The 21859-nt window shown below is 39.0% G+C and overlaps 2 protein-coding genes across 2 annotated transcripts in view; one reads left to right on the plus strand and one right to left on the minus strand.

Annotated features, from left to right (window-relative positions):
- The window catches only part of flt1 (fms related receptor tyrosine kinase 1), a 51551-nt gene extending 33440 nt beyond the window's left edge, over positions 1-18111 (plus strand). The window contains exons 14-30 of the mRNA XM_050057349.1: positions 1440-1586; positions 1661-1792; positions 2735-2841; positions 3681-3816; positions 4667-4771; positions 4865-4978; positions 5990-6078; positions 6521-6605; positions 6694-6791; positions 6889-7011; positions 8657-8768; positions 8918-9017; positions 9139-9244; positions 9388-9485; positions 10908-10977; positions 11189-11280; positions 16266-18111. Coding sequence (XP_049913306.1) covers positions 1440-1586; positions 1661-1792; positions 2735-2841; positions 3681-3816; positions 4667-4771; positions 4865-4978; positions 5990-6078; positions 6521-6605; positions 6694-6791; positions 6889-7011; positions 8657-8768; positions 8918-9017; positions 9139-9244; positions 9388-9485; positions 10908-10977; positions 11189-11280; positions 16266-16434 — 1883 coding nt within the window. The 3' untranslated portion in view covers positions 16435-18111. The remainder of the gene's footprint in view (positions 1-1439; positions 1587-1660; positions 1793-2734; positions 2842-3680; positions 3817-4666; positions 4772-4864; positions 4979-5989; positions 6079-6520; positions 6606-6693; positions 6792-6888; positions 7012-8656; positions 8769-8917; positions 9018-9138; positions 9245-9387; positions 9486-10907; positions 10978-11188; positions 11281-16265) is intronic.
- pan3 (poly(A) specific ribonuclease subunit PAN3) overlaps positions 17885-21859 on the minus strand; it is a 28020-nt gene continuing 24045 nt past the window's right edge. Inside the window, exons 17-19 of the mRNA XM_050057352.1 lie at positions 21508-21572; positions 21284-21422; positions 17885-20339 (exon numbers count right to left, since the gene is read on the minus strand). Coding sequence (XP_049913309.1) covers positions 20199-20339; positions 21284-21422; positions 21508-21572 — 345 coding nt within the window. The 3' untranslated portion in view covers positions 17885-20198. The remainder of the gene's footprint in view (positions 20340-21283; positions 21423-21507; positions 21573-21859) is intronic.

A 21859-nucleotide genomic window follows, 5' to 3' on the forward strand; every position in this document is an offset into this window, starting at 1 on the left:
TTCCAACTTTTGCCAAGAGGGAACTTTAGATATTGGTCCCTAGATTATGTTCACCAAGTTTCATGCAGATCGGTCAAACTTCCTAGGAAGAGATCGATTTGAAGTGTTTTTAAAAAAACTCAAAATGGCGGAAAATCTATATAACTGAAAGTTATGGGTTCTTGAGGCAAATTTGTTCCTCATGAGGAGAGGCATCTCTGTGCAAAGTTTCATGTCTTTACGATATACGGGGCATGAGATATGCCCATTGAAAGTTTGCGATTTCAATCGGTTGCTATAGCGCCCCCCTTTGGCCAGTTGATGTAGCCTAATATTGCTTCATTCACATCCTCCCATAACCCTCTACCACTGTGCCAAATTTCACATGGATTGGCCAAGTCAGTGAGGAGAAAAACGTGGAACAGACACACACACACACACACACACACACACACACACACACACACACACACACACACACACTTTTTCATGATTACATTCAATAAGTTGCCGCCAGTTTGGGGCTACATTTTGCTCTGATTACCTGATGATGCTCCATTATTGTAATATTAGACCAAGTGTTTACATAATACTATACATTCACATCTGTATGCTTCCCTACACACATTACATGTGCATTTAAAGGAATAGTTACCTGGAAAAATAGTATTTTTACCATGCATGACGTTCATTACAATGTATGAATCATATTATATAGTTCACCTTTGCTGGTATTCTCCTTTGGAAAACATGAAAATATGATTAGCACACTAAAAGAAAAGTAAGAATGCTAATTAAATCAAATCAGTCAAACTTACCTTTGGTGTTAATTAATTAGGCTTTGACACTTATGCTTTGTCTGTGTAATGGATAATCTAAGTTCTTGTCAGTTAATCACACATTCACTCTGCTTGGCACTCTGCTACTCCACCTCCTCAGACACAGGGCCCAGAGTGTGCTCTCCTGCGAGAGTTCGGTCTTCTGAAAAATTGAACAGTACCTTTCAACAGCGCTCTGTATTTACAAACAGTCTAGTGTGCGCCTGAATACACTCTGTCACTCAGAGTGAGTATTTCTAAACACACCCTTTGTGTCCGTGGTGGCGGGCATACGAAAATGTAGAAGGACAATCTGTAGTTCGAGCAACAGCCTGTTTACCAGTGTTCATTTTTACACATACTGCCCACACTGTTATGATACAAAGCTGGTTGAAAATTGGCAAAGCATCCCTTTACAATGATTGGATATTTTTATGTAATTATCTAGAAAGTAACTGTAGTTGTCAGATAAATGTAGTGAAGTAAAAATAAAATTATTTGTCTCTGAAATGTAGTGAATTTGAAATATAAGGTGGCATAAAATGGAAATAAAGTGCAAGTACCTTAGAATTGTAGTTGAGTTGCACATACACACTCAAACTTTGGCACATATACTATTCATGGTGTGTGTTTCTCCTTCAGTTTTGGAGCCTCCGGTGCTGCTTGATAATCTGACCGACTATACCGTTAACGTTAGCAGCTCAGTGATCCTTAGCTGTCCCTCTCAGGGCGTCCCACCCCCGACCATCACATGGTACAAGGATGAACGTGCTCTGTCTCAAGGATCAGGTAAAAAATAATACCATAAACATGCAAACTGTAGCTGTACTCTGGTGTCTAAGAGTTTGTGCCACCATCTTTAGGTATTGTAATATCACCAGAGGATGGCACCCTCCATATTGATCGAATCACAGTGGAGGACCAGGGCCTGTATACATGCCAGGCCACCAATGAGAGGGGGTCTGCAGAGAGCTCTGCCTATATATGGGTCAACGGTGAGTATATGTCAACCAGCTGGATTTTTTTTTGCCTTTGATTGGCTGTGTTTACGTCTTCTCAGCGATACGACCCTTCCATATATGGGTATGTCTGAATGTCCATTGTTCCCAGTCCTGTAAATAGATGTGTAGTCTGGACATATAGTATGCTATACCACTTTGTTTGTATGGCGTGGTGTGTCACTTCTATTAATGGGAGGTGATATGACTGTTTATCAATCCCTGAGTAAACACTGATCAAAGAACGTCTTAACATAATCTCAACATGGGACACACTCAGCCTTTTGTTCAGTTCCCCTCAGTCACACACACATACACATACACACCCACACCCACACCCACACACACACACACACACACACACACACACACACACACTCATACCTCCGGTGGTAGAATAGGCAGGCCCCGTGTGGTTCTGCTACCCCCCAGTTTGAGCATCATTCCCTGGCAGAAGTGGTGGACGCGCTTCCCGGTCAGGGTGTGCAGAGAGGAGTGGCTGTGTGTGTGTTGTTGTGTTCTGATCAGTCAGGAAGGAAGCTGTCTCCCGTTTTTATTTCCTCCAGAAGGGCCCGGCCTGCATCTCACAGACGCTCTGCACTGCACTGAGCTGAACGTTTCTACTTCTTCACATCAAAAATAGGGAAAAAAATTAAGTTGGGATTTAATGAGGGAGTTGGATAGTGTTTCTGGATCATGGCGTGACGGTGAAAACACAGTGCCCCCATTTGGAAGAGTGGGGAAAAACTTAAACATCAAGCACGTCTGATAGTAGTAGCAGAAGTATCTGATTTATCTGCGTTTTTTTTAGCCTCATAAAGCTCACAATATTCAAAGTTCTGTGCACTCCAGGCATGTTTGTACATTAAACGTAAATGTGTAATGTATAATGAATGTAAATTAAGCACTGGTGTGTATTTGTGGCTTGTGTGTGTCCAGGTGCCTCAGAAGCCTCATTCCTGGAGATTCCCACACTCACCTGCACCTGTGTGGTGGCCACTCTCTTCTGGCTTTTGCTCACACTCTTCATACGCAAACTGAAACAGGTGAGAGGAGACAAGATGAAGATGCTTCCTGGTACAAAGAAACAAATATATGGAACATATTCAGGGCTTTCCATGTACGTTTGTTAGTATTTTATCTTTTTTTAATTGAACGGAGAGTTTTGTTTGCACCACATAATTTCACAATCCTGATTATATGACTGGTGGGATGTATATGATCTTCATTCAGCACTAGCATCTTATTTCTCCTCTCTTAAATCTTAAATCCTGAGTCATCAGTACAAAATACAAATTTTCTTTTTCTAAGGTACTTTCAAACGTGGGGAAAATTTGTCTAATTTTGAGAAAATATGTTGCCCTAACTCCCTTGAGAGTATCAAATACTTTGATCTGCATAGTAATGGGGATTGTCTCATACCTCCATCACACTCTACAAAGGCACCTAAGCAGAATTTGGAGATTACACTGGACAAAGAGATAGACTTGGGAGGACAGTCTTGAAAGTGTGTGTAAATGTTCTGTAAACTCTAGACACAATCTGGTGCAATTCAAAAACATCAGCTATATTAATGCAAAGATCTTTTGGATTGGAATCCAATTGGATTGGATTAGACTGGAAGAACCTTTAGGGCTGTGGATTGTGGTGGTTTTTGAGGGTGTGACAGTATATCCTCTGTCACTGCGTATATGTATTTTTATTTTACTAGTGATATTATAGTCGCACAATTTGTTTGTTTTTCCTCTGTATTTGTGAAGACAATGAACACTATAAAAAATAACTTGAAATGTTTTGATGCCGAAAATATAAAAAAAAGCTACACATTTGTGTTAGTTTAATACCAGTATGGGTTTTAACGTTTTAAACGTGTCTTTCTCCAAAGCCCAACAGCTCAAACACCAAACCAGAGTACCTGTCAATCATTCTGGACAGAGGAGACGGGCCAATAGAGGAGCAGTGTGAGAGACTCCAGTACGACCCCAACCAATGGGAGTTCCCTCGGGAGCGGCTCAAATTAGGTACTCTTCTTTATTTTACGACAATAAGAAATGCAGAAATTAATGTTGTTTTTGACAGTATGTTTATTAATTTTCTTTTTTTAACTTTTAGTAGATTGGTACATCGAGAAATAAACAGGAAAGAGAGAAAAAAGTACAAAAGACTTAACAATAGAAGCAAACAAACCCAAAACACATTAAACAGCAGCTCAGATTCATACATGCAACTTTAGAGGTTACGATGATAATGTGCAACAAGTACATGAAAAAAAAAATCACTGCAGCATGATGAGAAAGTGAGCAAAATTAATTTCTGTCATGCCCTGAAGGCACACGGGCAAAAAGAAGAGCTGAAATGATGGTTACAGTTGGATGCCTAATCATAAACTGTGTTGCTTTGATACAATTGCAGGCCAAAATTGATGTAGCGTGTCTCTAGATGTCTTTCTAAAATGTATGTTCTCAGCATCAGTGACTTTGACTGGGGATATGAAATGTTTTGGGAATGTCATGCTATATGGGAGAGAGGGAAGGTATTTAAGATCACATCACAGATAGGAGGACTTTCTCACAGCTCTTATCAGATTAATTTTGGGAGTGACTCCCATTCCATTAATCAGACTCTGTGTCTGTGTTGTCTGTGCTGAGCTAATCAGCTCCAGCAGGGGGTGTGTGTCAACTGTGTTGACTGGAACTAATCAGCTCACCAAGGGTGGGATTCAGCTAGATGGACTCTAATGTCTTCTCTTATCAGCATCTCACATCCAGGACGGATGATAATAGTAATTAATAAAGTAGCTCAATTAGACACAAAAACACACCTCCCTTTCCTCCTGTCAGCCTCACTCACAGTCTTTCTGTCTCTGTCAAGGGAAACCTCTGGGCCGTGGAGCCTTCGGTAAGGTGATGCAGGCGGCTGCGTTTGGTATAGACAACTCCACCGGCTGCAGCACTGTGGCTGTGAAGATGCTCAAAGGTACAACATCTGGTCCCTGGTGTCATGAGGAAATAAAAATGCAGTTCTGTGTGAAAACATGTATGCCACTATTTTCTACCTTTTGTCCACCAGAGGGAGCCACAGCCAGCGAACACAAAGCTCTGATGACTGAGCTGAAGATCCTCAACCACATTGGACATCACTTGAATGTTGTCAACCTGCTAGGAGCCTGCACCAAGCCGGGAGGTGTGTGTGTTTCCATGCATGTGTGCTCTAAATACGCCTATAGAAATATGCACAAGTTCACATTCATATACATATATATATTTAGTTGTAGGGGAGACGTGGGTAAAGTGTAACATCTCAAATTGCTCCAATTAAAAATGGTTTAGAGGCATAACACTCAGTATGCACATGGTTTGTAATGATCCCTCTACGTCTGCAAATGGACAACTGTTGACTAATTCTTGTCAAAAAATGTTCTGCTAAGACTCATTTCTAAAGCTTAAAAGTATTTTTTTATCTACAGTTTTTTCCCCACACTGTTGTAGCTTATGTCATTGGTGGTCATATCTGCTACATAGCAGGAAATGACTGCTGTGGGGTAACTGTTTTATGAAAACTCATCAGTTCCAACTGCGTAGTTCCTACTTAGTGCATGTCTTCAAACTGTACAATAGTTCTGCCATTGAAAAAAAATGCAACTTAATCTTGCATGATTAATCACTACTGTGTGACAGACCACATGTAGTATATTTTGAAGGATGAGCCGCGGGCATTTGGTCCAGAGCCATTCGCACTTTCAACATGCCCGAGATAAGATGATTGTTTGATGTTTTGTGTTCAGTTTAAATCTTCATGTATGATATATTTAGTATATATTTTGTGCCATAGTGCAGTGGTTAAGTCACTGCAGTCTGGTCCTTTGTATTCATATAAAGGTGTTACATGTGTCGTTACAATCACCCCTGCACATGGGGGCTGATGTGACATTTGACTTCTAGTGTTTCAATCAATATTATGACTCTTACATTGTTTGTAAAACATTTGTTGACTGTGAACAAGTAGAAGGCAAATATAAGTTACCTACATTAAAACTGTATTCAAATAGAACAAAAAGTTTTTTTAATAATGACATCAAAACCAAAATTTGTTACAACTGCCCCCAGTCTCCCCTACTATGAGCTTGTCAATGCCTGTATGAGGGCCCTCGCACTTGTCTTAACTGTAATATGTGTGTGCTTCCTGTGCATGCAGGACCACTGATGGTAATTGTCGAGTACTGTCGTCATGGAAACCTCTCTACCTTCCTAAAGGGTAAACGAGAGGTGTTTGTGCACAACACGGTGAGTCTACAAACACATTATTAAAGATGGTGTCACCATAGCTGTTTTTCACACAAAACAGGACCTCCATGGCGTGCGGACCGAGTTCCCACATGCCCCACACTTCTCCTTGCAGTTGAGAAAAAAGAAAAAGGCCCCTGAGTGCTTCACACAGTTACAAAATCATACACTCAAAAACTCACTTCTGCAATCTGTTTGAGGTTCGAAGATGCTATCAGTTCTCGAGCAGGATGTCTACTTCCTTAATTTTGTTACAGGTTTAGATGTTACTACAAGCTGTGGCCCCAAAGGTCATTTTCACAGAGAAAAACATGTTTTTGAAATTCTTGCAACAAATTGACCAAAACCGCTTAACAAATGTTGGAAGACACATAATTCTAATTGTATCATTGCTCTTACTCTCTGTCATACAATATTTGTAACTGATTTCTCCTTATCTCAGCTGGCTGGAGGAAAGGATGGAGGGCCAGGATGTGTCAGCAACATGTCTGAGTTTGATGAGAGGCACAAGGAAGAGAGTGACCCAGGTAAGACAGGACAATAGTATTTTCTCATGTTTGTGCATAATCAAACTGCTTGATTACATCGCTGTGCCCCCTCTCTGTCGTCCTCTAGAGGCCAAATCTGCCTCCAACTCTCCTTTATTCCTGGAGGATCTCATCTCCTTCAGCTTCCAGGTGGCACGAGGGATGGAGTTTCTGGCCTCACGCAAGGTCTGATACATGATATGTGTGTAAGTGTGTGTGTATATACGGTACACATGTATGTTTCATATATGTCATTATTTGTGTTCTCTGTGTTCTGCATCAGTGTATTCACCGAGACCTGGCAGCCAGGAACATTTTGCTTTCTGACAATAAAGTGGTGAAGATCTGTGACTTCGGCCTGGCCAGAGACATCTACAAAGACCCCGACTATGTTCGCAAGGGAGATGTGAGTGCACGGGGCAATGTGATTCCAAAATCCCGCGTCTGAGAGTATTACACTTGCATTGTTATGACAAATAAAGATGACATCTTAGGAAAGCTCACCACTGAAAGCAATATTTGGGGAGACAAGCATTCAACCGGTTTATTTTTTATAGTATTTTACATTTTAGAATTCATGAGATCACTAATTATTTGAATATTTTTTTTATAGTCATTAGTGGTGCAGTAGTTAGCATTGTCGCCTCACAGCATGAGGGTTCCTGGTCAAGCCCGGGGTAGGGGAGCCCTTCTGGAAGGAGCCTGCATGTTCTCCCCATGTCAGTGTGGGTTTTCTCTGGGTACTCCGGCTTCCTCCGACAGTCCAAAGACATGCAGGTTAATTGGTGACTCTAAATTGCCCGTAGGTGTGAATGTGAGTGTGAATGGCTGTGTGTCAGCCCTGTGATAGTCTGGCAAACTTTCCAGGGTGTACCCCGCCTCTCGCCCAATGTTGGCTGAGATGTGTTGTTTTTATCTTTTATGACCAAAAGCAGAAAAGCAAGGAGTGGCAGCTTCTTCTGTAACCGACTGTGTTAAATGGGCCGATAATATTGTCTCATATTGATCACAGGCCCCTGAATTGCATCAAATAAAAATCGTAGACTTTGAAATATCAGCAAATATTGTATAGTTTTCCAAAGAATATTGAATCATGATGAAACTGGTGATTTATGCCCCTGGTAAATATCATTTAAGAAAAGTGGCTGCAAAAGCTGTTTTAAATGTACTCATTGCAGCAGCTACACAATGCAGAAATAGAATTTTTTTTAAAAATCACACCCTTTCTAGAGATGTTTTTCTAATGACTCGTTCATTCATTATAATGACTTTAGTTGTTCTTTTATCTCAGACATGTTAGGATATTACATACCTTGAAATGTTTTCAACTTCCGCCTTCCTCAGAAGTGTCACTTGGTGGTGGTTGTGAGGTTTCCGCCGAAACATGTCAAGGTATGGAATATCCTAACATGTCTGAGATAAAAGAACAACTAAAGTCATTATCATAAACTAAAGACATAATGAACTCCATTGAACTCGTTCATTCATTCATTTTCCGTAATCGCTTATTTGCAGTAAAGTTTACTTTAGACTGATTCCACAAACATACATAAAATAACAAAACAACACATGGGATAAGAAGAAAACTGTGTTTTTCTCGTATGCCTTCACAGTGAACCAAGAATCCAAAAGTGGAAAAACAATTCTTGATGAATTAGAGTTAAAGGGGTCCACATTTAACAACAGCAAAACTATATTAAAACATCCGGCAAGTGTGTGCGTTTCAACTCTGCTCAATGAAAAGCACAAGCACAGTTCAAACACATACAAGCATTTGACTGGATAAATGATACTTGGATTATACTGCATGAGTCATGTTTTTATATAGTTTTGCTGTTGTTAAATGCGGCCCCCTTTTACTTAAATTTATCAAGAATATTCACTGTTTTTTCACAGATTCTTCGTTCACTATGGAGAAATTTTTTTTTTGTGCAAATTTACAGGGCACGTAGTTGATATACAAGTGATCATTTTGTGGGTAGAGCATTCCTTTAAGCAACAAACACTGGATTTTTTTGTAACTGTGCTCCTGTGATCTGATTGGTTGACAGGCCCGCCTCCCTCTGAAGTGGATGTCTCCAGAGTCCATCTTTGACAAGGTTTTCACCACGCAGAGTGACGTGTGGTCCTACGGCATTCTGCTGTGGGAGATCTTCTCTTTGGGTAAGAGTCCTCTCACCACAGTTTTGCACAGGTAGTGGACAAAATAACAGAAACACAACCCAAAAGCCCATCAACAAATATCTGATACCTCATGATCTCACACTTTAAAGACTGTTGACATTAATGTTTTACGTGTGTTTGTCCAACAGGTGCTTCCCCGTACCCTGGTCTTCACATAGATGAAGAGTTCTGCCACAGACTGAAGGTTGGAACAAGGATGAGAGCGCCTGAATACAGTACACCTGAGATGTGGGTGGATACGTTTTCAACCTTCCTACTAAGAGTGTCATTCAAACCTTTCTGTCATGTCTACTGATGTGACCCAGGCTGTGATACTAGAAAATTGATACCTGTATGTTTGTGTGTGCAGTTACAGCACGATGCTGGCATGCTGGGAGGCCAGTCCCTCAGATCGACCAACCTTCACTGACCTGGTGGAGACCCTGGGAGACCTGCTGCAAGCCAGGGTTCAGCAGGTCAGGCTTCCTGTGAATCTTACTCCATCAGGCTTATGCTTTATTTCATGTCAGATAAGTTTTTTTCCCCAACATATGGATAAACTGCATACAAAGACACAAAATATCTACAGATACCCAGAATTGTTCCCTCTCTTTAACAGGAAGGGAAGGATTATATTCCTCTGGGATCTTTCATAACCGGAGACACTGGTCGCAGTGAGACTTTCAAAGAAAGCCCACTCGCAGTCACAAACCTAAGGTAAGGCAACATGAGACAGAGGATCAGTTCAGGACTAGATGTCACAATCCCTGATGCACCTACTTGAGACTGTGAGTGGGAGTAATAGTGCCATCTGGGGGACAAGTAGGAGCCAAAGGGTTAGACGGATAGAAAAGTAGGAAAGAGCAAAGGTAGATAGAAAAGTAAGGAGGAGCATAGGGAAGACAGAGCCAAGGAGAGACTGGGCCGTACACTCTACCTCACCTGACTCCCTCTTTTTGATGAGGGAAGAGACTAACAGGAGAAAAACGTACCTAGCTTTAATCTAGGTGGAGTTTAACCGGTCGATTGTTGTTGCACATACTTGAGATTGTGGGTTAGAGTTGGAGCCATGCTGAGGGAAGGGGATGGGGGTTTGGGAGGGTAAAAGCTTCACTTGGGTCATCAGGTGGGTACTCTCCTTCACTAGTGTTTCGATGGTAGGCCCACAACACCTCCAGAGGGCTCATCAGCAACACTTGGTGTCCCAGGTGTGCCCCCCCTCTGGTTTTACTCCCTTGTATCCTGCTGTTGTGAGTGGCATTTTGGGGCCCAAGTGGCGTCTGCCTGATGTTGGGCTTGGCCTGGAATTCCAGTTTCTTTAAGCAGCTGACTTGCCTACCAAGCCTCTGCAGCCCACTTCAACCATGCAAACCTTCTCTTTTGAGCCACGCTGCTCAGTGTCGGCTACAGCTCGGCATACTTAAGGCTCTTGCGCTTGTAGGCTTCCTCCACATCATCCTTTCAGGGCACAGTGAGCTCAATGATCTAAATGAGGCGCAGTGAGGGGGACCAAAGCATGAGGTCTGATCTGAGGTTAGTAGAGGCAATCTCAGATGGGAAGCATAGACACTGATTCAGATCTGCCAGTACCCTCCAGCTTCGTGCCCCTCCCATTTTGCTGGTGTCTGATTTTACTGTACAGGCCTTGGATTGCTTGGCACCTTCTTGGACAAACCGTCTTGTAATTGCTGGATGGAATGATGGAGGAGGTAGGGCATTGATGGACGTCCATCTGGTCTCTAGGATAGCTGCTAGACACTTAGCACCCGATTGTGCCGCCAGGTATAACGACCTTTTGTCAGGCTTGTCTGGCAGCCAACCAGAATATGTTTCAGGTTTGCTGGAGATGGGCACAAAGGGCACGTAAAAGATAGAAAATAAAAACATTATGCAACGGAATATACAGCAGGTAGATGTGAGCCAGCTCACCTTGACCTAAGATGTTACGTGTATGAGTAAACAGGTATTGTAGAGGAGTGCTGTAATAGCATAATAAAAATGTAGCGAAATGAGCAAAACAGGTGCAGATGTGAAAGTGACAGGAGCAGTGAGAGGTAACTGAAACTTGATTCAGAAATAACAGGAAACAGGTTGAGAAATTTCTAACCCATGTTTTGATTCTGAATCCAATCAATCCAGTTACATGAGGGGAATGGCCACACTTCAGACGTTTGAGGAACTCTCCTGCGAGGAGCCAGACAGCCCTGATGTAAGAAAACACCTTCACTTCTGCTTGGTTGCATGCACGCACATAGGCACACACATACACACACACACAGGGGATGTGACAAAATTGCATCCTCACTTTGTCAGAGCTGAATAATTTCAGTGGAAACAGATAAGCAAAAAGGTATTGGTAAAAACCGGAAAAACCCAGTCACTCTCTGATAAGCTGCATGTTTGCATCATCTCTGCTGTAGGATGAGCAGAGTGACAGTGGCATGGTCCTACCATCTGAGGAGCTGAAGGATCTCACGTGGAACAACGACACCATGAACAAGAAACTCAGCAGGTGGTGACCTTTAATCTCTGACCACTAAACCCTTGACTTGCCTACCACCAGCCCAGACCTCTCATCATCTGTAAATCATCGCACAGCAGGACACACAGTAATGTCGCACACATTGCGCAGTATCTTCGATGACATACTACAATGATATTTTTAAATGAAATTTTAATTCATTTTAATTTTTGATGACATTTTTTATGTCATATTATACTATATATTTTTTATGACATATTATACTATAATGTTTTTCCATGATTTTTTATGACAATTATATGAAATATTTTATGGTAATATATATAATGATTTTTTTCTATGATTTTGTTTGGCACACAATAGTATGACATATTTCTATGATGTACCAAACTATCACTTTTTGGAAATTTTTGTATGGCATACTATATCATCAGGATTTGAATTTGAAATAATTCATATTATACCTATGACATTTGTTGTCAAAGTATAATATTTTTATGACATTTCATGACATAACATACTTAGACTTTTTTAAAACTATCTTGGCATACTATATTATGATATACTGTGACATTTTATGACTTTTTTGGGCATATTGTACAATGACATTGTTCATGTCAAACTATATGACATACTATACTATGCAGGGTTTTTTGGCATACTAGGCATATACTGTTAGATTTTTCATGATATACTAAACTACAACATTTTGTATGACTTTTTCACATACCATACTATGTACATGACATACTATATTATGACATATAATATACTAAACATGACCATACAAACAAACATACTATCACATTTTTGTCACATTTTGGACGACATACTATACTATGAGGTTTTTATCAAATTTTTTGTGACATTTTTGATGACAAACCATACTATGACATTTTTACGACATTTTTGAAGACATGCTGTACTATGACATTTTTGTGACATTTTTGATGACATACTATACTATGATGTTTTTGTCAAATTTTTGAAAACATACTATACTATGACTTTTTTTTATCACATTTTGGACGACATACTACACTATGATGTTTTTGTGACATTTTGGATAACATACTATACTATGACATTTTTTGAAATTTTTCATAGCATACTTTTTTGGCATACTATACTATGACGTTTTTTCATGTTTTGGACGACATACTATACTATGATTTTTTTATCATATTTTTGACTACATACCATACTATGACTTTTTTTTTTATCACATTTTTTGGCATACTATACTATGACGTTTTTTCATGTTTTGGACGACATACTATACTATGATTTTTTTTATCATATTTTTGACTACATACCATACTATGACTTTTTTTTTATCACATTTTGGACGACATCCTTTACAATGACTTTTTTAATCAAATTGTGGATGACAAACTATACCATGACGGTTTTGTGACATTTTGGAAGACATACTATACTCTGACTTTTTTTTTATCACATTTTGAACGACATACTGTACTATGATGTTTTTGTGAAATTTTGCATGACATATGAGGTTTTTATCAAATTTTTTGTGACATTTTTGACAACATACTATACAATGATGTTTTTGTCACATTTTGGACGACATGCTATACTATGACATTTTTTGACATTTTTCATAGCATACTTTTTTGGCATATTATACTATGATTTTTTTCATGATTTTTGAAGACATACTATACTATGATGTTTTTTCATGATTTTTGAAAACATACTATACTATGACGTTTTTATCACATTTTGGACGACATACTATACTATGACTTTTTGCAATCAAATTTTGGATGACAAACTATACCATGATGGTTTTGTGACATTTTGGACGACCTACTATACTATGATTTGTTCTTACATTTTTCATGACATGCTATATTAAGACATTTTTGTGACATTTTTCATGACATACTATACTTTGACTTTTTTATCTCATTTTGGACGACATACTATACTATGACTTTTTTGTAATCACATTTTGGACGACATACTATACTATGATGTTTTTATCACATTTTGGACAACATATTATACTATGACTTTTTTGTAATCACATTTTGGACGACACACTACACTATGATGTTTTTATCACATTTTGGACAACATATTATACTATGACTTTTTTGTAATCACATTTTGGACGACATACTACACTATGATGTTTTTGTGACATTTTGGATAACATGCTATACTATGACATTTTTTGACATTTTTCATAGCATACTTTTTGGCATACTATACTATGATGTTTTTTCATGATTTTTGAAAACATACTATACTATGACGTTTTTATCACATTTTGGACGACATACTATACTATGACTTTTTTATCACATTTCTGACGACATGCTATGACTTTTTTTAATCACATTTTGGACGACACACTATACTATGATGTTTTTGTGACATTTTGGACGATACGCTATATACTATGACATTTTTTGACATTTTTCATAGCATACTTTTTGGCATACTATACTAGATGTTTTTGTCACATTTTCGACGACATACTATACTATGACTTTTTTCATGTTTTGGATGACATACTATACTATGACTTTTTTCATGCTTTGGACGACATACTATACTATGACTTTTTTTTATCACGTTTTTGGCAACATACTATACTATGTCGTTTTTGTGACATTTTGGAGGACATACTATACTCTGACTTTTTTATCACATTTTGGATGACATACTATACTATGATGTTTTTGTGACATTTTGGAGGACATACTATGAATTTTTTTTACATTTTTCATGGCATACTTTTTGGTATACTATACTCTGACTTTTTTATCACATTTTGGATGAGATATTGTATTATGATGTTTTTGTGACTTTTTGACGACATACTATACTATGATTTGATCTTACATTTTTGATGACATGCTATACTAAGACATTTTTGTGACATTTTTTATGACATACTATACTATGACTTTTTGATCTCATTTTGGACGACATATTATACTATGACTTTTTTTTTTATCACATTTTGGACGACATACTATACTATGGCTTTTTTTTAATCACATTTTGGACGACATCCTTTACTATGAATTTTTTAATCACATTTTGGATGACAAACCATACCATGACAGTTTTGTGACATTTTGGAGGACATACTATACTCTGACTTTTTTATCACATTTTGGACGACATACTGTACTATGATGTTTGACATATTTGACGACATGCTATACTATGATGTTTTTGTGACATTTTGGATGACATACTACACTATGACGTTTTTGTGACTTTTTCGATGACATATTATACTTCAATCAGGAGAGACACGTTTTTCTAGTAAAAAGAACATTTATTAAAATGTGCACATAGGAATGCAAAATGTGAAAAGTCTTTGGCGATTCAACCCCGTAGAGATGGTATGATTTAAGGAGGGTGATGTATCCATAATTGAACAGGGAACCCCTCCAGGGTCTAGACGCTGGTGGTGGTAGAGGTGGTGAAGATGAGATGAGAGGAAGATGGAGAAATGCTGATGATCTGGATGAGAAGAAGAATGAGCCTTTGTTGAGCTTGTCCTGGACACTGGATATGATGACTGGAGGTGAACAGGGTTAAGGGGGGAGCGAAGATCCTGCCTAAAATGATGGGTGACAGCAGCAGAAGAGAGAGCAGTTTTAAGATTTTGCAGTGGCATCCTGATTAGCTGATAGAGATCGTGGCAAAGTTTTACTCCATAAGTAAACACCCATAGTCAGCTAATTAGAGGAAGCAGTGGGAGTGGGATGGAGAGAGTTGTTGATGAATGAGCACAAACAAAATCTTCCTGCTTGAACTTACACTGAGCTTCATTATGTCGTTTTTATCACATTTTGGACGACATACTACTATGATGTTTTTGTGACATTTTTGACGACATACTATACTATGATATACAATGATGTTTTTATCACATTTTGGACGACATGCTATACCATGACGTTTTTTCACGATATATGACGACATATTATACTACGACATTTTTATCACATTTTGAATGACATACTATACTATGATGTTTTTGTGACATTTTGGATGACATGCTATACTATGATTTTTTATTACATTTTGGACGACATGCTATACTATGACATTGTTGTGACATTTTTGACGACATGCTATACTATGACATTTTTGTGGCATTTTTAATGACATACTATACCATGACAATTTTTTTATAACATACTATACTATTATTATTATTATTATTATTTATTTTTTTACATACTGTACTATGACTTTTTCATGACATACTCTCCGGTTACATTTTTAATGACATAACATACTATTACTTTTTTTATAACATACTATAGTATGACATTTTTCATGACATACTATACCATAACACATTTTACGACATTTTATAACTTTTTGGCATACTATACTATGACTACTTTATAACTCTTTGGCATACTATAATATGACTTCTTTTTTTTTGAAAACATACTATACTATTACATTTTTTGATGACATACTGTACTATTACATTTTTTGATGACATACTGTACTATTACATTTTTCATGACATATTGTACTATGACTTCTCGTTACCTTTTGGCATACTATACTATGACTTATTAATGACATACTTGACTATGACTTTTTTCATTACATACTCTACTGTTACATTTTTAATGACCTAACATACTATGACTTTTTTTTATAACATACTATATTATGACTTTTCATGACTATTTTGGCATACTATCCTGTGAGATTTTTCATGACATACAATACTATGACATATTGTAATAGGATAATGCTTTAAAGTGACTTTTTATACCTTTTTTGAATATTATACTATGACAATATTGATGACATACTGTGCTATGATTTTTTTATGACTTTTATGAGTCATCATAAAACATTCATACATTTTTATGGCACATTATACTATCACTATTTTAAACTATCTAAACCTTACTATGGAGGTTTTTTCCATTACTGGTTTACTGATATTACAGTTGTTTGTGCATTACTGATATAACTTTTAATTTGTATGTTTTCAGGTTCTTTGCCTTCACTAAGAGCCAGGACAACCAGGTGCCTTTCCTGTGCAGTGACATCACAGGTCTCTGTGACCACAAGCCTTCTATCGTACCATGTGACTGGGAGTCTGATGAGGACGGCTCCCCTCCCCCGGACTACAACTCTGCTTTTCTCTACCCCTCCCTCTAGCATCTGTTCTTAGACAAATTCACACAGGGTATATACAGTATTTTTCTGCTCATAATTTTAAGTCAACTAGAACTTGTTCTGCTTTATCAACTGTGCATCCTCTACCTCATTATAGTATCTACATATACTCTTCCTTTTCCTCCTTCAACCAAACTTAGAGATAAGTTCTTTATGTGTAACTCAAAACATCCCTTTGCTTCTCTTCAGTTCCCCAAACCATATGCTGGTGTACAACAAAGCCTCTAAAGTATCACAGTAATATCTTGCATTATCACACATAACCCTTCCAAGAGCAGCTACTCTTAGTATTACCAGATAGTACTTATGCACTTATGCAGAATGTATTTGCTGATACAACTATTAGAGCGTATTGTATTGGTACCTCGTGCTGAGCTTTGTGAAGAGGAACACTGCTGTATGAAATAATGGTTCCTTCTACACAGCTACCATATGCTGGAAAAAAAAAAGTAATTATCCACCGAATTAAGTATGTGTTAAGACAGGAATGTATCAATCTGTATTTATTTTAATGCTGTAATCGTTTCATGGATGGTCTGTATCTCACTGCGAATGTGAATATACGCTCAGTTACCAGTTTACGTTAATGAAAATTAAAATGTTTGGTGTGATTTAAACTGATTTAAAAAGGTGCTGATTTATCCACCTCAAATAGTATCAGTGAAGATGGACAAAATATAAGAAATAAAAAACTGTCAGTAATATAAACTAGTCTGCAAAATCATAAGAGTTAAATTATTTCTCTACAACAGTTTCAACAAAAATATTGTAACCTTTATTATCAAAGGATTGCAGACCTCATAAACTGGCAACTGAGTTTATATTTAATTCTATATTATGCATCACAAAGAATTGAATCATCCATAAATAACAAACAGATATACATGTCCTCATGCTGTTTCAAGTAATGTTTTTCTTGACAAGCGATACTGATTACATGAAGATCAATTCAATGAAATATGCTGTTTTAAAATTGGTCCGGTATTGAGCGAGAAGACTGCAGTCGACACCGGCAAAACAGGCAGCAGCATAACCACTTGGCAGATGTTCCCATGGTCAATTTATGCCAATTAAAGGAGCGTGTTTTCGTGTCTGACAACATTATGTAACGTATCCCTACAGAGACAGACCTTTTGATTAAAAAGTAAGATCCTTCTTGACCTGAAATCCCAATCACCAACACTTAGAATATTGATCTTAACCTGTCAGTGGCAACTACAAGCAGTTTTAGTGGACGTAAATTGATAGTTGAAACATACCCCGAATGGTTACTGCAGCACTCCCGCTCAATAATACTGAACCAATTTCTAAAATTGTTGTTCCCATTAGTCACTTGGACACAAACCCTAGTTTTTATGTTTCTATAAACTTGTTTCAGAGATTAAACGCTGTAATGTACCCCACTGCAAAACAAGACAAGATCCTGCACGTGTCAGTTTTGGTATTCTTTATTAAAATACTGCTGTACACACAAATATTGCAAAATTTGAACAAATGAACACAACAGGGGCATAAAACATACTAAGATGGTGATTGTAGGTGTGTCGATGTGGGGAGGAGAAGAAGGTCGTCACTAATATTAACTGGAGTGTGTGTCATGATGTGGAAGATAGTGATATGAGCACTGACATTGTGTGGCCGAGTTTGGGGGGGGGGGGGTGTTTATGTGTGTGTGTCTGTGTGTTTTGAGGGTTTCTAAAGCACCACATTCACCAAATATGTTTTTGTCTGTTCATTTTGCTAAAACAGAGGAAGTAGTACATGATCTAACACTCAGCTCCCTGCAGGTTTGTTGCCCCCAAGTACAGCAGACCGTCAACTTCCGTCAAACAACGTTAAACAAAAAACACACTGTTCTAGATTACGCCTTTGACCTTGATCATCTGACAGTGTGCTTCACGCGGGAGGCCGTTTGTCTCGTCTTATGGTTGTACCCACTTGTTAAAACTACTGAGAACTTGACTAAGGCAGAGAGATTAAGAACAGTGGTTAGACAAGAGTTTGGTTTGATCTCTTTATCATCAACGGAGCATGAACCGAACTTGAGGGCAACATGAAATCCCTCACAGCATGATCTCAACAGTGCCACCAACTTCCTAAAACCTCGACCTGAAGACGTTCCACCCACTCCACTCACCTATCTGACTGGACAGGGGGCAGCCAATGACAGCCAAACACATTCAATCATTGGGCCCCTCCAGCTGGTCTTCATCCTGAGAGAAATCCAAGCCATCCGAGTGAGAGCAGCAGCCAGTGCCGCTGCTTTGTCTCCAGCACATTTGTATATCATGATCTTTAAAAGTCAAATAAAACATTAACAAAACAAAATATTGGTGCCCTGTTCTCTCCTTCGCCCTCCATCCCTTCCCCTTTCCCTAAACCCCTGCTGGAATTGGTCCACAGAATAATAAAGTTGAATTGAGGCAAAAAGTAATTGCCCTCCCAGTTCCCATCATGCATTCCTGCACAATATCTGAGCCAAGAGAAAAACCAGCTAGAAAAATCACAAAAAGCGTCACTTTTTTTTCTCAAATGTAGAGGGGCCAAGAACCCCCTGAGGGGAAGTGAAGATCAGGATAAAAGCAGGTAGAAGAGGGGAGAGCAAGAGAGAGACAGAGAAAGGGGACGTTGGGGACAGGAGGACAGGTGGGGGACGAAATAAGGACATTCCACAAAGAGGCAGCTGTGGCTCCACCTCAACAGAAGCCCCACCCACGGGCTACAACCAAGTGCTGGACAGTCAAACCAAAATGACCCATCCTTGAGCAGTTTATGTCACAACAGCGTCCATTAACCAAAGGTGGTTGCTGCATATGTAACAAACACTTGGTAGACAGCATCAGGAGAAGACACCCCTTCCTCAGTGCCAACAAAAACCACGATCTACCCCCATATCCCAAATCCCAGTCCATGTTAGCCCACCCACCCACACATATGAGCCTGATGTTCCACAATCTCCTGAACTAAAATGTCAGAAACCCGTCGATTTTCCAGTTTTAAGGACCCGTCCCACACACCCAAGTGGTTTGTCCTTTCTGAGGGGGAACCAACAACCAAGGCAAAGGTGGGCTGGCCCCCTGCATGAAACAGGGGCCACCCCGCCTCAATGAAAGCCTCGAGTGGTGTGTCCCGTCTCCTAGTGAGTCAGAATGAAGGGGTGTGGACTCCAGCCAGAGGAGAGATGCCGTCATTAGAACGCTGGATTTTAATTTTTGTTGTTTTAACTCTTTAAGTCTGCTCTGTTATTCATGTCCGTGTGTGTGACTTTAGCTCTCTGTACACCCTGTAGGCCACTCACACATATTGATAAAAATAACAAAAATTAACAAAAAAATTAAAATCTTAGTGCATCCTCCTCAGAAAAATAAACCCCAACTGTAGAAATAAACAATAAAAGCCGGAAAAAAGTTCAAAACCTCAAGGTTTGTTTCTTGTTTTGTTCCCCAAATCTAAAAAAATGTCACCATACTCGTTTGTCACAGCTTCCGTATTTGTCCTTTGAACGTCTGTTTTTTTTCTCCTTTTGTTTTACGATTTTCAGCTGCAGGGTTTAGGAAAACTAAAAAAAATACACTTTAGAAAAAGCCTTCCTGGTGGACACGGTCAGTGTATGTGACTGAGGTTCACGAAGCCCTGCCCCGCTGCCTTCGCCATGCTGATGTCATTTCCATGAGCCTGGTCCTCCGCTGTAGTGCAATAGTGTGCTCCAGGTACGGGCAAGTCCCACCCCGGGCCCGAAGAGGGCGCTACAGAGAGCCGGAGGCTGCAGCCTGCAGCTCCTGGAAGGTACTGTCGAAGCAGCGCTTCAGGTCCGAGTAGGTCACAACCAGGACGCTTTTCTCATCCCGAGACACCAGGCTGATCTTCTCAGGAACGCCCGCGTCCAGCTGTGTCAACAGGAAGAAAGTTTCAAAAACACTGATATTTTGGAAGCAGATCAAACATTTGGCTGCTGATTGTGAAAAAGAACTTGGAATAAATATTTTTTAGGATTAAAGGTAGAGCTGCAACCACTAGTCAATCATTAAAAAATCCATATGCATCAACATCACACTGACCTTGCGGAAAAATTGTGATTTTTCAGTATCTTTTTACATTTTTAGACCAAACCATTAATCAACAAACTAATCACCAGATTAATCAGTGATTAATTTGTCAGTCAAAGCCCTAATTTTAAACAAGTAAGTTGAAGAAGAAGAAGGACCTCATGCTGAACTTCTGTGGACCCAGATAAAAAGATAAGCCTGTATAGATTCATTAGTAAGTGTCGTGTTATATGAAGACTTGTGAAGTACAAAAGGTCACAGTTTTAAACAACTTGTGAAAAGAAGAATAACAGAATTGAGAAAACTAAGAATGACTTGTGATAAATCTACTTCTAAGTTACACTGCATGTCATTATTTTTCGGGGCTGCTTTAGGATGTTGGTTAGATTTGAGATATGGCTTATTCATAGAGTTCAGTTAAGTACCATCGAGGCTTTCTGTTGGTGTTCATTATTAGATTATTATTATTGTTATATAGTAGTTAAATGGCCTAACAAACTAGTTAAAAATGCTGACAGATTAACATTTCCACTGCTCCCTCCCATACCCAGCTGCTAACCAAATACCAAATGTCACTGATAGAAGTAGGCCAATAATAGACCTACTTTTAATCTCTCTGTTCTGCAATCTGTTGGCACATGCATGCATGGGTTTTTTTTAGCCACGGCATATGAGGTATTAACAGATGTTCTGAAAATAGGCCACTTTGCATGTTTGAGTAATTCATACACATTACATAAGCAGTTTGCTTTCATGACAAAAAGAAGACAAGAAATCTGACTGACTTTGTTGAGGCAGGAGACGATGTGGCTGAGGTCGATCCAGGGCGTCCCAGCTTCAGTCACCTGGTGAAATAGGTGATCCCGGAAAAGCTTCAACAGGTAGCGGTCGCCCGTCTCCGACCACGTCGGGTCCTTCTGAAACCTGATTCACACGCAACATGGTCACAGACTAGTGACAGAACCACAAACTACACATACAGGTGGATCTTTACACGAGAGCTACTTACTCTGGCCGCTCGTTGATGGTGCCCAGTTTGGCCAACAGGCGGAAAAGACGGCCGTTTTGCACCTCCTACAAATAAATGATAATTTATATTCAACAAACATTATAAAATATTTATTTTTTTAGTCATTTTTGCTGTTACTGAACAATCAGTAGTGAGAAGGTGAGAAGGTCGGCAGGAAACAAGGAGAGAAAGAAGGGTGTGACCTACAATACATGTTCCAGACCAGATTCAGACTGTGGATGTTGCAATTATGTGGCATGTGCTGTAAAGATTTGCCTAATCAAATGTTGAACTTATGAACTCATCACTTGACACTTGCCACAACTGTTTACACCCCCATATATATATAAAC

The sequence above is a fragment of the Epinephelus moara genome, chromosome 11 (assembly GCF_006386435.1).
Source record: "Epinephelus moara isolate mb chromosome 11, YSFRI_EMoa_1.0, whole genome shotgun sequence".
NCBI classification, from domain to species: domain Eukaryota; kingdom Metazoa; phylum Chordata; class Actinopteri; order Perciformes; family Serranidae; genus Epinephelus; species Epinephelus moara.